Source organism: Gasterosteus aculeatus, chromosome 8 (assembly GCF_964276395.1).
Source record: "Gasterosteus aculeatus chromosome 8, fGasAcu3.hap1.1, whole genome shotgun sequence".
NCBI classification, from domain to species: Eukaryota; Metazoa; Chordata; class Actinopteri; order Perciformes; family Gasterosteidae; genus Gasterosteus; species Gasterosteus aculeatus.
The window spans coordinates 3238730-3255464 of NC_135695.1; the positions used below are offsets into that span (position 1 = coordinate 3238730).

At 42.2% G+C, this 16735-nt stretch overlaps 2 protein-coding genes across 4 annotated transcripts; one reads left to right on the plus strand and one right to left on the minus strand.

Annotated features, from left to right (window-relative positions):
* Positions 1 to 54: 54 nt before the first annotated feature.
* On the minus strand, positions 55 to 8490 carry reep6 (receptor accessory protein 6). 3 transcript variants are annotated; one of them, XM_040184346.2, is made up of 7 exons: positions 8175 to 8490; positions 3824 to 3917; positions 2995 to 3133; positions 2618 to 2786; positions 2399 to 2529; positions 1927 to 1949; positions 55 to 642 (listed from the first exon to the last, which is right to left on the minus strand). In XM_040184346.2, the coding sequence occupies exons 1-6, from the start codon at positions 8305 to 8307 to the stop codon at positions 1935 to 1937; spliced, it is 681 nt and encodes a 226-aa protein (XP_040040280.1). In that variant the 5' UTR covers positions 8308 to 8490; the 3' UTR covers positions 55 to 642; positions 1927 to 1934. The 3 variants fall into 3 exon arrangements, with proteins under 3 accessions (XP_040040280.1, XP_040040279.1, XP_077964152.1); XM_040184345.2 differs by having other exon boundaries at positions 55 to 645; XM_078108026.1 differs by lacking the exon at positions 8175 to 8490 and adding an exon at positions 4798 to 4935 and having other exon boundaries at positions 501 to 645; positions 3824 to 4280.
* An 870-nt stretch (positions 8491 to 9360) lies between these two features.
* LOC120823886 (tetraspanin-33) lies at positions 9361 to 14600 on the plus strand. The gene is made up of 8 exons (XM_040184343.2): positions 9361 to 9559; positions 10926 to 10983; positions 11234 to 11358; positions 11464 to 11538; positions 13085 to 13180; positions 13276 to 13404; positions 13648 to 13809; positions 14226 to 14600. Exons 1-8 carry the CDS (start codon positions 9503 to 9505, stop codon positions 14388 to 14390), a joined length of 867 nt encoding a protein of 288 aa, XP_040040277.1. The 5' UTR covers positions 9361 to 9502; the 3' UTR covers positions 14391 to 14600.
* Positions 14601 to 16735: the final 2135 nt, after the last annotated feature.

The window sequence follows — 16735 nt, forward strand, 5'->3', positions numbered from 1 at the left end:
ATTTCTCTCTTGTCTTGTTTTGTAGTAATTCAGGCAACAGAGAGAGCACACATGTTTTATTCTGATTAGCAATGTTTATTTCTTATCATAATATCATTGTCATATCAAGTTATATTTTCATTTACGTGTATAAAGAAAACAAAAAAACAAATGATACACCAATGAAAACTAAAAATGACACACAGTGTCACTGATGCAAAGCACCTGAAGACAGACGGAGGAAAACGTCCGATGCAGAGCTGCAGCTCATTCAGAGGTCGAAGTGCATCTCTCCACAAAAGTAAACTATGGTTGCAAATAGTGTTAAATGCAGCAGAGGAATGCAGATGTGTCTACACCTAAAGGCCTTAACTGCTGATACTTCATTTATAGGTATTGTAGGTCAAGAATTGCTCCCCAAATCATGCCGCAACTCCACCTGGTAGAGAATCTGCAGCCTGCAAAACGTGAGCTGATGAGTTTGTGAGTTATGAGCCAGTTTCAGGTGCTTTGCATTATTCATCAGTAAATAAAAACAAATGGTTGATCTGATATATAAAAGGAAATCAGTCTCTTGTGACACTGGAAATTCTTCTCAGTGGGGTCTGTGAGAATGCAGCTCCTCTACTCTTCTTCAAGGAGGGTCCTCCTCTTCCCCTGCAGCTACTTGAAGGGATGAAAAAAAGAGAATGCTATAGCTGCCTCACAAGTAAGTAAAAAAATCACAGCCTGCTGCATAGTTTAACAATATCATATCCTGTTTATCCTGGAAATAAAACTAATCATTGGTAAAATGGAGACCGTGTTCCCTTAATACACCTCCAAAGCATTAATACGCAGGGTTATTAGTTTAACCAAGCCAGTCAACTGAACATGCAATGGTATGAGATTTTTCAAATGCATATTTAAAGCTTTTGGCTTCAGTAAGTTGAGATTGTTCTTATTTATATTACCAAATAATGCCGTTCTTCCAAGAAAACCCCTTTGGAAATGAATTCAAAATGAAAGATCTGTGCAATTAAAACTTTACCAAAAGGCGTTTTGTTAACCATTATCAATTATGGTGGAGAGTGGGACTACTTTTTGGTTATATTCTAAGACATCGTTATTTTATATTCTGAATTGTACAATAAGTCATTTATTAGTTCAATCACAAGGTTCTGAAACAAATCTCCCAATCAAATCAAGATACAGCTCAGTGTAGACTGATTCCATTATAGATATCTGACATACCTAAAAAAAATAAAACTAATTATGCTTGTTTTTCTGTTATTGCATCAAAATAATCTATGGTTGAAATTGACTGTAATTTGTTGTTCATCATTTGAAATCCTGGGGAAACAAGCTTGTATTATACAGACAAAAAAACTTGAAATTGGTCGTACTATTAGTCTACTACTGCTAACTAAACAAACAAAAAGAATGGCTCAGCACAACGTTTGTGGTTTGAATTTCCCAGGTGAAGTGTGTTGGTCAGATACAGAGGATAAAACCGACACACAATCAACAATTCAAAACCTTCACATTGAAGAAAACATTTCTGCTGATTTTAAAACAGTATGAAAACCCATCTCCTCTTAGCACTACACAATAATTTTTTCAGGTTACATCTTGGCCGTTTCCATGTTGAAGTCAGAAGTGGTTGTCTATTTGCTTTCATTCTGTGTGATATTTAATAAACCAATTAAATTGGAAAAATCTTTAAGCTTTGAGCGCTGATGCTTCTTAAGAGCAGCAGGTTGGAGAAGTAGGTCTGTTAAGGGTTTCATGGAGGATCCCATCAGCACCATCTGCTGCTAAAGTTAAATCTGCAGCACAGACCGACCCGAGGTGATAGCAGCTTCAGCTTTAAAGCAACTACTGAAACTCTACGAGGGTCACTGATGTTCTGCTTGTCCATCAACCACCACACCACAGTCACTTCTAGCAGCAAACCAGTTAACTTACCATTCTAGTTAACCAAGGAAAAGCTGAAACAAGCAACATGAGAGCTGGGTTAGCAGGTTCAGTTCTAGTCTCTAAAATCCAGCTTTTTCTCCCATCAAGACACTGAAAACATATTTACAGATTTAACTATAAAATTGCAATACCCAATGACGTGTTCTATACTAATAGTTTAAATGTGTGCTCTAATGTCCCCCAAATGTTACAACTATAGCCACAATGTTTTTTCAAAACAGAACTGTGAGCTCAAAACGCACCTTTTGAGCAGCAAGAAGCAGTAGCCTACATCTACATGCAGTATGAGCACAGAGGGATGGATGTGTCAAAGTGATGAAGTGGTAAACTGGTGATACTGAGCTGGGGTCAGAGGGCATGATTAGCTTAGCATAAAGGCTGTGGGAGAAGGTACACAGCGAGCCTGGCTCTGCCTGAGGTTTATTTGAAGCATCATTTAAGGAAGCTATGGTGTACGTACTGGTTGTTCTTCGCTTGACTCTGATGGAGCAACTTTAGTTGCTGAAGAAGATGGTAAACCTTTGGCTTCGGACGGAGCGTCTGACGGCCCCGGAGTCACCAAAGCTTTATTCCTTATCAGCGTGGAAAGGACTGAAGAGAAGTAAAGAAGGAACATTCAATCGATCGTTTTCTTAAATGCTACATCCTGTTGTGTAACCACAGCGTAGTGTATCTGTACCTTCCCTGGTGAGGTTCTCAGCGGCACTCATGGCCCTGCCGCCGATGTCGCTCACCAAGTCGTCCACCGCGGCCTCGTGGCGGAGGAAGATGGGCCGCACCACTTTGTTGTAGATGATCTGAGAGCCATTCCACGCAATCGGAGCCATGCACCACAACAGGAAGAGACACTGGAATCACAGAGGATAGATTTGGATTTACTCAGTTTACTAGAAAAAAGTTCTTTGTGAACTGGTACCCTAATAGATTAGACTTCATACATTTAGACCACAACACAAGCGTGTAGAAAACTCGAGTCTTGAGCGTCACATTTGTGTTCAAGTTGTGTTTGGAAGATAAATAATTGCCATAATTATTGGTTCTACAGTGTTATCCCACCTTAAAAGCATAGTAGAAAGGGAACCAGTAGAGGAAAATATCGGAGAAGAACTCGCCAAGGCTGAAGACACCATACACCACCCAGTACGTCAGCCATTTTGTGTCGTCCTCTTTGCTTGGACTTTCAATGGCTTTTATTCTGCAGATAAGAGTAGAAAAAATTCATTTATTTCTGAATTAGATATAAATCGTACATATTTCTGAAAAAGGCCGTCAGCATATTGTACAACTACAGCAGAGCTCCGAGGAGGGCTTTCAGTGCTACAAACAGGGGTGAAGGAAATATTCCAATTCCAATGGGTGAAAAGATAAATCTGAACGCTTTTTGTATTAACTATGGTGACAAATCATGAAAACAAAGCATCACAAATTTGTGTGTTTTTAGATTTTCTTTCACTGCTTTGCTTTATTTGGGAAATATTACATTACAGGTCATTTAGCTGACGCTTTTATCCAAAGCGACTTATGATCTTTTCTTCTTTTCTTCTTTTCTTCATACAATTTAAACCCATCAGAAGTTTAGAGGGGAAATGCCTCTTCTCTGCAAACGCTATAGTCAACTAGTAACTGTTGGTTTGGCCTACGTTGAAGACTTCACAGGGGTTTTACGCGGCATCAGCCTAGAGTACTGCTTACATCGAGTCCTATCTGCAATGTCACAAATTGCAATGATTCCATTAACAAGAACTGATTCCTGTTGCATAGGTGGGATGTGTCTCACTGCAATGCTTTCTGGGATTTAACATTGATTCCTCTTTCAAGAGTTTCAGGACCGGGAGTGAAAGAAACACAACAAGCAGAGCTGTAACCTAATAGAAAGAATACTTACGAATAATATGCTGGATAGGCAAAACCAATCAGGTTGCAGAGAAGAGCGGCGCCATATCCATACACCAGGTAGAGTCCGGTGAATGAGACGGCACCTGGGCGAGAGTCATTAGACACCTGATGTAGAGTGCTCATAGAGGTCCTTTATGTCATTTTTACCCTTTCTTAATAATATGACATTTCACATGCAAAGAAAAGATGATAAGCCTCCTGATGTCTTTCTACTGGTATGAATGGACGGCCTGCCTCCAACCAACTTCCTCGCTTCAATCAGCAGCTTTTGAGTGAGTCCTGCAGCTACTTTAGTGGGCTCAGTTGTAGAGCAGAGTCGTCCTCCAATCAGAAGATGGGCGGTTTGTGTCCTTTTTAGGGTTAAGTGCCTTGCTCCAGCCATCAGAGTGTGAATGGGTGTGAGAGGGTGAGTGTGGTGTTCATGAGCCCATGGTGGTCAGATAAGACTAGAAAAGAGACATACAGGTACAGTCCATTTACCATCAGCTTTCCTTCGAAAAGAGTTTGCATCATTACGTTGGGACATTGTGAACACGTATGCATCATGCTTCACACATACACTTAATTACATATTTATTTATTCAAATATACAGAAGAATAATGTATTTACATCCATTTCGTTGACCTCTATCAATTTACAATGTCTTAATTCCCACTCTCCCACAATTTTCTGTAAATCTCCAATAAGGCAAAAAGAAAATCAAAATTCAAAACTTAAAAAAAAAGAAATTCAGTTTTGAACAACAACAATCATGAATGTATCCAATGTGTGCAGGATTGGACACAAAAGCTCGGGTTAATTCACCAACAGCGAGGTCCGCAGAATAACACACACAAGTAGTGTTTCCTTTAAAAAAGGAGGGACTGATCAACTTCTAGTCACGTTCTCCGATCAACTCCGATATTCAGACACAACAAGTTAGTGCAGCAGACTGCCAGCAAGTCGTGTGAAAAGCTTCCTACCTCTGATCAGCTTATGTGGCGGTTCGCACATGGAGGCCGTTCTGCTCTGCCCTCGTCTCTGAGGATAATCTCTTATAATGATACTGCAGGAGGACGCAGAGATAGTGGGGGACACGGTGCACCAGGCACTACAGTGACATCATGTCAGTGTGTTACTGATCCACTATTCGGGCATCAGTGTGGCATGAATAGACTGCTGTTCCCTGCTCAGGAAATGTCCTCTGCTGAACACTTTATGCAACTAAAGAGCTCCATTTTCATTGTTTGGTCATTATATTTTTTAGTCATGATTTCTGCAAAGTTTGATGCAGAGGTTTGAGACAGCAACAGCAGGACCAATACTTGAGCATTACATCCTGTTAAATTTAATTTAAGACGCTTTATTGAAATCCCACGGGACGAATTGGCTACGCTGTAATTAGGGTCCTCGCTATGGGTAGTCGTAGAGGAACCTATTGTCTTTCAAGGAATTATTATTATTTACTCATTCTAAGGAATTTTTCCTTTTTGGGGCCTTAATCATATTCAAAAAGTTGTTGAATTTTGCACGCATTGAAAACTACCACACTAGGCCAGTTCCCCCCCGATGTCCGATCGCACAGATGTGCTCTTGGACATGCTCTACAAAAAAAGTCAATCATGGTATGCAAATGCGCCCAACTAGATTTTCCACCATTTTGAATTTTGTGAAAAACACATTTTTTCTCCTAATGCTGTGTTAGATTGACAGAACATTTTCTGTGGAATATTATTGGTTCAACGTCCCCCTGATCCATGAAAATCGTGTTGAAATACTATTGTTTTGAGAAGATATGGGCTCAATCTGGTAAAACACAACTTCCAAATTTCTTGGCCAGCCCTAACCAAATTCGTACCATATGTGAACCTTGGACCCCCGAATACACCCAGATTTTTATAATATTATTTGATGAATAGGGGGCGCTGCAGTAAATCATTGAAAATCTGCCTTTTTGGCCTATTTTCATGACCCGAGCCCAGCGGAGACTAAGGTTGCCACCCGTCCCTTAAAATAGGGAATCGTCCCGTGTTTGAGAATAAAATAGTGCGTCCCGGTTTGAATCAATATGGGACGAGTTTCACTGCAGCATCCTATACAAATAAACCCACCCGAATTCTGTGAAGACTCATCCTAATCTGCCTCTTATTGGATAATACTCGCTGCCGTCGTTGGTTGGCCGGTCTCTTGCCGGAGTATCAATTTGAAAGAATGGCAGAGGTTAGCGGTGCTAATCAGGTTGTCTCGTGAGTACCTCTTTTATTTTGAAAATTAACCTTCCTTCCTTCTCAGGCAACTTGCTCCTTCCCCGTGTGCCGGTCCGATCGTCCACCTCTGCCCTTACCCTGTGTGAATATATCGTCTACATCTCCCTTTGTCCTGTGCCAGTTGATCTTGTCCCATGTTACAGAGAACCCACGCATACCCATGTCCGTCACCAAGTCTAGGTTTGTTGCACTTTGTTCAGACTCGCTTTCTGTTCATTCCTTTTGTCAGCATGGCATTTGTAGATTCTTTTTGTTGTTAGGTTTAGTTTAGGGTTTTTTCCTCTGCGGAGTGTGATTTTTATATGTGTCCTTTGGTAAATAAACGGATTTTGAACCTCGTCTCGGGAGTCGAGCGTTTGGGGCTACTATGGACCGGCCACCACGGTGTAACAGGCTTCAGAACAAGCATCGGACGATGGTTATTTTTTATCATTTCTATTACATTTAATATTCTGTTCCAAGCTAACATCAGCCAATGTAGCCATGGACGGTGCATAGCGAAAGAGAGCCAGTCTCATTACGCCACATCAGTTTACATTTGACAGAAAAGAGAGTCCTTAGTGCTCCTATATACAACTGAAGTAGTAATTATTACATTCTGCCTGCATTACATTTGCAGTTAAACCAAAAGCAAAGATGGGTAAAACGTAACTATTGAAATTTTAAATGATAAAACTCCCAAACCTTGGTGGGGCGACTGAGGAGCACAGACCTTCAATCACGGTTGGCAGTTCAGTCCCAGGCCTGGCTAACTCGCATGCCGATGTGTCCTTGGGCAAGACACTTAACCCCAACATTGCTCCTGTAGCTGTGACTACAGTGTGTGAATTTTAGTTACTCATGGGCAGTTGGCTCCGTATTTGGCAGCTCCGGTCATCAGTGGATGAATGGGTGTGAATGGGTGAATGATGTCACGTACTGTTAAAGCGCTTTGAGTGGTCAGAAGACTAGAAAAGCGCTATACAAGTACAGGCCATTTACCATTTACAGCACGAGGACCACGATTACTGATCAAACCTCACTTTGATATCTGATCCGTATATTCGTTCGCCCACACGATGTCTGCGCATCCACGTCAAGTTCCAAACACGTAACGTGCACAAATAGTTGCGACTACTACGTCATGTACAGTTGATCAAAAGTTTACATACACTTTTAAAGAACATAATGTCATGGCTCTTGAGTCTGATTTTTCTCTCATAGAGTGATTGGAACAGATCAGACTTTTTTGGTCAGAAAAAAACATTCCTGAACTTGTATGACCTTATTATGGGTCATATCAAGAGAGCCACGAAAGTGTATGTAAACTTTTGATCAACTGTAGTGTTAAAGCGTTATACAAGTACACTCCATTTGTCTTGATGGAGTTTGAGTTTATTTGAATTGACACAAGTTGGGTGTCTGAAGTGGTCAAAAACATGGATTAAATCAATTAAGGCTTCCTGGCCTGGGATGTGACCGGAGACCATTTGACATTATTTACAATGAGCATTATCTCATCAACAGCTTTTGTTATTGTATTTCATTGCTTCATATTCCCGAACCTAACCCTAAGTTGTTTGTTAAATGGTTACTATTTCTAAATTTTAGAGCAAGTCAGTCATCTTTGTTCATTTCATCTGAATGCAACCCCCTTATGCTATAGCAGTGCCTCCCACGTCCCATGTTTTTCTTAGGTCTATATCCTATTGAAATGAAAAAAACCCCAGACTTAATTTCAAAATGAAAATGGTATTGAATGAAGATGTACATTTACTAATGGTAAACTGGATATAGACAACACATACATAGGCTGAATCACACGAGTGTGTCTCTTCCAACCAATGATCCTAAAATATGCTTGAAAATAAATGCCATTAGAGCTATCAATAAATTATTGATAAGAGCACAAACTTTGAACTAAAAAATGTGCAGGTTTATGTTAACAGAGAGCAGCTGTAGCCCCACAGGAGGATTAACTGAATCCTCTCAAGTTATCCACTAACATGCAACAGGAAGTTATAAGTGTATAAACAGAACAGTGCAATCATCGTTCAAGCATTCATGATGAACCGATGAGAATGAACAACAACCGTCAGCCAGACATCACATACCCACTGCAAGGATCTTCTTCCTTATCCCCGTTTTCTCCTCCAACGTCCCCAGAAAATCAGTCACCACGTTCTTCTCATTCAGAAACTTGTCGACTCGGTCTCTGATGGACGAAAAGATGTTTAGCAGGCCCATGGTCCTCAGGTGGATCCTCAAAGAACAGAGAAGTCGGGGGAGGACGAGCCGTAGCTGTGAGTGAACCACGGAGCGGATTTAATCTTCTGACAGAAGCAATCTGCTTTAATGAGCTGAGAGGGTTTGTGGGTGGAGGTAGAGGAAGCGCAGAAACAAAGCAGAGAAGAAGAAGGTTCCGGTTCCGGTGAAGGAATACATAGCTTTTATTTGTACACATGCAAATGATATTCCACAGTTTACTTTTGTACAACTCAGCAAAATGATCAATAAAAGTGAAGCTGTTCAACACATTTATCATATTCAAATTGTAGAAGTAATATATTTCTGATGACTCAAAGAGACAGGATATGAGAATATCTCATTGCTGCTCCCTAGAGGATGAACACGGCAGATCAAAATCAATTGGGGACAGGTGGGGGGCGTTACGCCCACCGACTTGACTCTGCCCTCTTTTTAGAAAAGAGTCTCTCGCTTTCGGGCCTCCACGCCCCTGGCTGGCTAGCTGGTGGCGAGGGGGGCAGTAACCAGCCTGGGTAACTTTGGGGAAGCAGTGTAGTGTTTCTCCTCCTTTTACATTACATTATTACATTACATGTCATTTAGCTGACGCTTTTATCCAAAGCGACGTACAATAAGTGCATTCAACCATAGGGTACAAACTCAGAAGAACAAGAAACAAGAAAGTGCAATTTTATCAAATAAGCCAGTTTACAACTTGCTATAGATAAGTGGTGTTACAAGTACAATTTAAGTGCTACAGTTTGTTAGTCCTTAGTCGAGGTAGAGTCTGAAGAGGTGTGTCTTTAGTTTGCGGTGGAAGCATTTACTTCCTTTCTGTTATCTTGTGTTTCTTTGGTTAGTCAGGGAACTTGGTATTGTTTTTCTTTGACCCTGTATTCATTTTAGATGATGTATTTATGATAATCATCACTTTCTCAACAAATGACAAATCTGGACACAATGAGTGAAGCTTTTTTGTCTGCTTGAAGCAGCAGATGTGATTGTGTGATCCTCCTCTTCCTCCTCCTTCACACCTCTTCCACCCCCGGTGGGGTGAGCAGACGACGTCCTGCAGCAGCAGCAGAAGGAATGAGCCTGACAGCAAGAATGCGTCCTGCAAGCTAACACACGTCTGCAGATAACAAAACGTCCAACAGGCTTTCATTGCAGTGTGAGAGAGTTTTGCTGAGGGGAGATGAGAGGATACAGAGCAATAAAGTACACTTTATTCATCTGCTGCCACGTTTTCTGGGTGAGTCCCTCGGTTCGGAAACTTCTGAGGCGCAAACACTGTACAGACGCATTAGTGGGATCAGTTTCTTATGGCTTATGTCTTTATTCTATGTGTTGCACAATATGGTTTTCCAGCAAGCGATTTCATCACCACAGTTACAATCGTTTTGCAATCTCAAATGGAAAGAAAAATATAAAGTATGAACTGTCAACAAAACGAAGTTAAAAAATGTATACAAGCACTTAAGATGCATTGATTCAAAGCCATAAATATAGTGAGCCGTACCCGATAAGACCAAACGTATGTGGACACTATTTTTGGCCTGGGTTTGTTTTCTTGGCGTAAAGACTTGCGTACAGTGATATTTGTATGGAAGACAATATTTGCAAGGCAAAAGAAAAAAAACAAGTTAAGTGATGTTGTGGGTCATGATTACAAGTTACTAAATCAAAACTGTAGGTATAATCAATTTTCTATCCAAATGTTGTACAAATTTCAACCAAATTCCCAGAATATTTCTAAAGGATATTTATTGATTTAGTTGTCTTTCACATTTTTGAGGCAGATTCTAAGTTCTAACTTCTATTTATTATATTATATTTATTTATATTTTATTCTCGTTAAACACATTGGTCGTTAGAGTGTCCCATAGTTTTTGAAAAAGAAAAAGTACAATATGTTATAGATTTATACCTGTTCAGAACATAAGTAAGGTCAGAGGCTTCATGTCACGTTTTGGGTACCATTTTCCATCGTTAAATATTGTTTTTATTGATGCATCAGGTTATCCACTTTGGCAAAACATTGCTGTTTTTCCACTATTTTCAGGTTTAAATGTGTAAATTGAACATTTCAAAAAAGTGAAAAGTGAAAATTGATTACATTAAGTACGGCAAAATAACGACTCATTGGACTCACCATGAGAAACTGAACTTTTGCAATGCATCACTGTTTCCTGGCAGAGATGGGCTTCCATACATTTTAAACAATTCTCTTCCAACTGCGTGGAAGCAGCGGAGACCATTTTATGTTTTTATTTCCTAGAAATAAGATATGTTATGATTATTCATTCTTGTAACTTTTCCTTGGCAATAATTCTATTATTGATTTTCTCTAACTTATTTTTCTAAGAAACTGCCTCACTCTGTATTCTGTATCATCTCCCCACTTGCAGAAACGCATCTACATCAACAAAGATGCTTGTGTGTGTTGAACACAGTGTGGTTGACTGTACCCAATGTTTCAGATGGATACCGTATACGTTTCATCTCTCTGTGTCAGGAGGATAAACAGCTCCAGGGTGTGTTTAGCATCGCTTAGCACAAAGACTGGAAGCTGTCGGTCGGGTTCTGATGAATCAATCTGTTCCTCTTTAAATCTGCAGGTAGTGAGCGCCGTGCTCGTAGCGGTCGGGATCTACGCCAAGATTGCAAAGGAGAAAGGTTGGTCATGAAAAAGGCTAAATTAACTATATGTAGCAGCATTGATACATTTCGAATTCTACAGTGATCTCAAATGCAACAATAAGAATTTCATTTTTTACAATAAGTGTCATACACAGGGTATTAACTACATTAAATAGATGAAAATATTCCTGTTCTGATGTAGCAAAACAAGGGAATCAGACATGTTTCAACTTTATCTTGCAGTCACGTGTGATGTATTGCAATCCCACTGTGTGTGTGTGTGTAGATGTGGTTGACACCCTGATGTTGGATCCAGCTCTGCTCCTGATCGTCGTTGGCGCTGCGATGTTTCTCATCACGTTCCTCGGATGTTTCGGGGCCTTGCGTAACGCCACCTGCCTGCTGAAGACGGTAAGGCCGACCCCTGTCGTCGTCCGACCGGTGTGACGTTGGATTTGCGTTGTGCCGATGGCGAGTTCTTACTGCTGCGGGCATCTGCACTGTTTGCTCCAACAGTTTCTGGGGATCCTGGTGGGCATCCTCCTCCTGCAGATTGCTGCTGGCGTCGTGGGATACCTCTTCACTGACATGGTAACGTCACGCTGCCCGCCTGGGACAGGAAACACACCTGCCTATTTTCCCTTGCAAAGATAAATAAATACTGTTTAATGCTGTTTATTCTGTACACAGGCCATGTGGCATGTTCCACTCTCCCTGAGGTTTCGTCCCTTTTTTCTACCCATCAAAGGGTTTTTCCTGTGTCGATGTGAGGGTTTCGGGACAGGAGATGTTGCATATGTACACACTGTAAAGTGATTTGCAATTTTGGGCTGTACAAAATAGAATGAGTTGCATTTAAAAACGGTAGAAAATCGGTAGGAGAAAAGCAGCTGACTTGCTGGCGGTTGCATAAAACTGCAACACGGTAATTATTGTTTTAATAAAAAAGGGGACGTAAATGATGAGGTCTAATTGGTTCGTTTTGCAAGTGTACATTTTCCAACAGACTTCTAATCCACTGCGCGAGAGACAGCCCTGAACAAAGGTTGTTGATATGATATCTATCGCAATTTAAGGGTAGGGTTGGTAATCTTCGTCAAAAACATTTTAACAGCCTTTGTACAAATTCTCAAAAACATCAACGGCAACCACTGAAGGCCGGGGCTGTTGCAGGACTGTAATAAGACCGTCCATCGTTTCATTTGGCCCAAATGTAATGATTGGACGCTCCCTCCCTAGTCGTTGTGGAATTCCTTGAGTTGACAGCTGTCGGGACGAAAAACAATAGTGATGTTAGTTGTTTACATTCTAATCTAATTTTGGTGCAGTGGTTTTAGATGACGGTGGAGTGTGGCAGACTCGCCGACCAACCTGTTAGATTTAAAGACTTCTGCTGCTAGTGCTACGAGCTACTTTGGGTGGTAAAAGGTTTGTTGCTTTAAATAAGCGACTATGACTTCCTTACACAACCGGCTGATGGTTTGATTCCAAATAACTATGTTGGGTTCACTTAAATGTAACCATACCCACTTTCTAAAGGGGGGGGGTAGTTGAGCGCTCTCTGTCTCCTGGTGGGCCCTGCGCAGCGAGGAGTGGACAATTGCAAACATTAAAAACGCTTGGTGATGCTTGGGAAATATGTCAAGAGGTCAATTTTCAAAATTTTCAAAATAAAAGTTATTTATTCTTTTTGTTGTGCGGGCCACGGACCGGTACCGGTCCGCGTCCCAGTGGTTGGGAACCACTGGTGTAGAGAAGCAAATCGGTCCACAGGCAAACACCTCACAATGTTATTGAAAACTTCCTCTGTCGTGGCTCCAGCTGGAGTCAGCAGGTGTCTCCAGGACCACAATGTTCATCATTTGGTCCCGGTCCTGTGGCGTCGTGGCGCAGGGGGTAGAGCGGGTGCACTGGGAACCGCAAGGTCGGTGGTTCGAGTCCCGGCTGCCCTATGTCTCAAGTCGAAGTGTCTCTGAGCAAGACACCTAACTCCTAATTGCTCCCCGGGCAAAATGTAAAGGCCATGGGTTTAAAGTGTAATGTAAGTCGCTTTGGATAAAAGCGTCTGCTAAATGACCTGTAATGATCATGACTTACACACGCAAACAAGGTGAAGAGCCTTAATGTTGTTGATCAGGTGATGGAGAGGACAGAGACGCTGATGATGAAGGCCATTGTCCGCTACAGGGAGGACCAGGACCTGGAGAACGCCATCGACTTCATCCAGAAGAAGGTGAAAAATGATTTGTGTCCTTTCAAAGATTCAAGAGGGAGTTTCAGGCCTTTCATAACACTTTACTGGTTAGTGAGAGTTTGCTGTGTTTGTAGTTTCAGTGCTGCGGGGTTGAGAGCTATAAGGACTGGTCCCGTAATGTCTACTTTGAGTGTATGGACACAAACCCCAGTCTGGAAGCCTGCGGAGTTCCCTTCTCCTGCTGCATTAACCTGCTGAACCAGGTCAGTCTGTCTGTGCGCGCGGTCGCCAGCAGGTTCATGAAGGGACGTTATCGTTGCTGCAATCTGGGTGACCTTTCCATAGTTGCTGATATACTGGATCCATAAAATTGTACTGTGAAGGATCTTTTAAAAACTTTAATGTACATCTTTGGTGGGTTTTCCCATAAAATCTGTCAAGGAGTTTGAAAACGTGACAAAACGTGACAACCTCAGGTTGCTCTGTGCGTGATTTCCCCTGTACAGACAGTGGTGAACACCATGTGTGGTTATGGGATGCAGCCGCTGCAGGAGAGCATGGCCGGGCTGAGCGTCTTCACCATGGGCTGCCTGGAGAAGATAGTCTGGTGGGCAAAACACAACTTGCTGCTGGTGGCCGGCCTGACCGCCGGGCTGCTGCTGCTCGAGGTAAACACTGCGGTCGGAGTGGCAGTTTTTTCCCCCCAACGGCCACAAGGGGCAGTACATTCCATACCCGACCAACTGGAAGGAAAAGTGTTTTCAAAGTCTATTTTTTGCTGGTATAGGTCTATTTAAACGTCCCAGTTCTGTTATAGTTCAGTGCACGGCTGATTCCCGGGGCTTTTCCCCGACAGGGATGCTTATTTTATATGATATGCAGACTTGTGAAACTTGAGACACGCAGTCTGCTGAAGACGTCTGTTTGTGAAAGTTACAAAATGTAACTGCAAAAGTACAGCAATTTACAGTTTCCGTCTGTCATGAACTTCAGTACAGATTATTGACAGAGGACGCAAACAGATCGGAGTTGAGACAGAAGCAGCCTGATCAGTTTCTAATCTGTTTGTGTTTTCTCCTGGAAGGTCTGCATGATCTGCTTGGCCGCAGCCCAAATCTCCAGGATAAAGAAAGTACATCAGCTTAAGAACGCGAAAGCACTCAGAAGCCGGTTGGAAAGGAAGGACAGCTACTGGTCTCCTGCTTTTGCAGACTTCGATGAAAGTGATCGTCGAGATCGAGACAAGTAATTTCTGACAGATTTATCTGGGTTAAGGGACTTTTGTTCGTTTTAGGTCAAAATGAAAACATCTGGGTGTTGATCAAATTATGCGAGACATGCTGTTTACTGTGAATTTCTAGTTTGATATACTAGTAAGGGGAACAGGTTCATGATCTTGCACTGTAACGTCTTAACAATACTAATAGTGTTGACGGTGGAACTACTACCTCATGTAAAATTCTTTAAAAAACAATTTATTTGTCATTAACGTTATATATATATATATATATATATATATATATATATATATATATATAGATAGATATAGATATAGATATATCTATATCCATAATTCACAAGTATCCCAGAGAATGTTTTGTATACTACCAAAGTGGTAAACTAAAGGGTGGAGGTTAAATGTGATCAAAAAAGTTATAATCAGTGTAATATTCTGATTCCTATAGAGGCCACAAATGTATTCACACCCCTGAATAAGACGTTGTGGATACTCATGACACACGCTTTGCTTTAAGTCCACTTGAAACACTTCATGGCCCCATTTTGCAATGTTGAGTTTAAAGCTCCAGAACAAGAACAAGTCTATTTTATCTCAATAATAACTAACGTAGGAGTTGAAACAAAGTGACACAACTTTCTGTAAATGTCCTTGAGTAGAGCGTGCAAAGCCAGGAGACCCTCGGTAAACCAAATCAATCCCTGTTGTTCCTCCCTCACTGGTTGAGTCTTCATTGTGACTTTAATCTGTGGTGGAGGATTAGCTGGTGAAACACCTGTGGCTGCATGACGTCACAAGGATTCAGTCCTGTAGGCCCCCACGTTCGCTTTATTGGATTACAGTGCTTTGCTATTGCATTCGAATTAGCGACTGCAGTGTAGTGACAATGTCCTTTTCTACATCCATGTGTCCCCTCTGGACTTTTCTAATGTCTTTGTGCTTAATGTGGGATAGTTTAAATGGTATTTTTCATCACAATTTATATTTGATGCCATCAGCAATAATCACCTTGCTGCACCTGAGTGACAGTGTTCTGAAATAGAAGTTAAAACGGTTGGAAAGGTCAAGAAATGAGCAGTCCGATCCCAGGATATCAAGCAAATTAGCTTTGAGGCTTTATAGATGTTGCTAGCAACGGCTGAACGGCTTCCTCTGTATAAAATTATTGGCCCAAGCCCATTGCGCTTACCCTGAACTCCGCTATTAGGGAAATTTACAACTTTTATGGCAAAAAAGTATAAAATGCATTGTTTCTCAAAATGATTAAGAACAGGGGCTATTTACACAGTAAGTGTCAGGCAGGAAGGAGGAGGACTCGGACGCAGAGGGTTCAGCTGATATTGCTTTTTATTAATAACAAGAAAAAACTGAAAATCTCTCTTAACGAGGAAACAAAGGTTGAGATCAAAATTCAAAAGGCAAAAACTCAAAATCTCTCTTAAACGAGGAAATGTAACAGGGATCAAAAGGACGTGACAAACGTTATCGGACTTGACTTGACTCGTGACGTGAGGGCTGGTGTGCAGGGCAAAACAACAAGACACACTGGCACAGGACAAGGGGCGACGCAGACTATAAGTACCCATGAAGGAGTTGTGGGAACAGGTGGACACAATCAGGAATCAGGGGAGACAATCAGACTGGTGACACATGAGGAAGGGCAAGGGACCTGAAACGAGAGGGAGTTAGTTTCCAAAATAAAACAGGAAGTCAAAAAACAACTGGAGACAGGACAAAAACGCAACTTGACATACAGGTGTGACATTACCCCCCCCTCAAGGCCGAATACCAGGCGGCCTTGGAATGTCCGGGTGTGCTCTATAAAAATCTCGAATGAGATCCGGGTCCACTATGAAGCTAGACGAGACCCATTGTCGTTCCTCTGGGCCGTAGCCCTCCCAGTCCACGAGGAACTGCCTGCCCCGTCCCCGCTTACGTACCGCCAGCAGTTTCCTCACCGTGTAGACCGGCCCCCCCTCGACCATTCGAGGGGGTGGGGGTGGCTTGGGGTTTGGCACCATTGCGCTCTCCTTCGCTGGTTTGATTTTGCTGACATGAAAAGTTGGGTGTACCCTCAGGGACCGGGGCAGACGGAGGCGCACAGCTGCTGGATTGATAATCCTCGAGATGGGGAACGGGCCGACAAAGCGAGGGGCCAGCTTTCGTGATTCGAGCTGCAAGGGTAGGTCCTTGGCTGAGAGCCATACTCGCTGGCCGGGCTGGTACACTGGGGCCGGTCTCCTCCTGCGGTCCGCTGCTTTCTTCACTCTGTCCCCTTGTCTGATCAGCGTCTGGCGTGCCGCTGCCCAGATGCGGCGGCAGCGGCGGACCAAGGCCTGGGCGGAGGGCACAGACAC

Coding starts and splice junctions, on each gene's coding strand:
- reep6 (XM_040184346.2), bottom strand. CDS start 8,307: ATGGGCCTGCTAAACATCTTTTCGTCCATCAGAGACCGAGTCGACAAG. Junction 3,134..3,823: donor GCCTATCCAGCATATTATTC/GTAAGTATTCTT, acceptor TCTTATCTGCAG/AATAAAAGCCATTGAAAGTC. Junction 2,530..2,617: donor TGAGAACCTCACCAGGGAAG/GTACAGATACAC, acceptor ACTTCTCTTCAG/TCCTTTCCACGCTGATAAGG.
- LOC120823886 (XM_040184343.2), top strand. CDS start 9,503: ATGAGAGGATACAGAGCAATAAAGTACACTTTATTCATCTGCTGCCAC. Junction 10,984..11,233: donor CAAGATTGCAAAGGAGAAAG/GTTGGTCATGAA, acceptor GTGTGTGTGTAG/ATGTGGTTGACACCCTGATG. Junction 13,405..13,647: donor GCATTAACCTGCTGAACCAG/GTCAGTCTGTCT, acceptor TCCCCTGTACAG/ACAGTGGTGAACACCATGTG.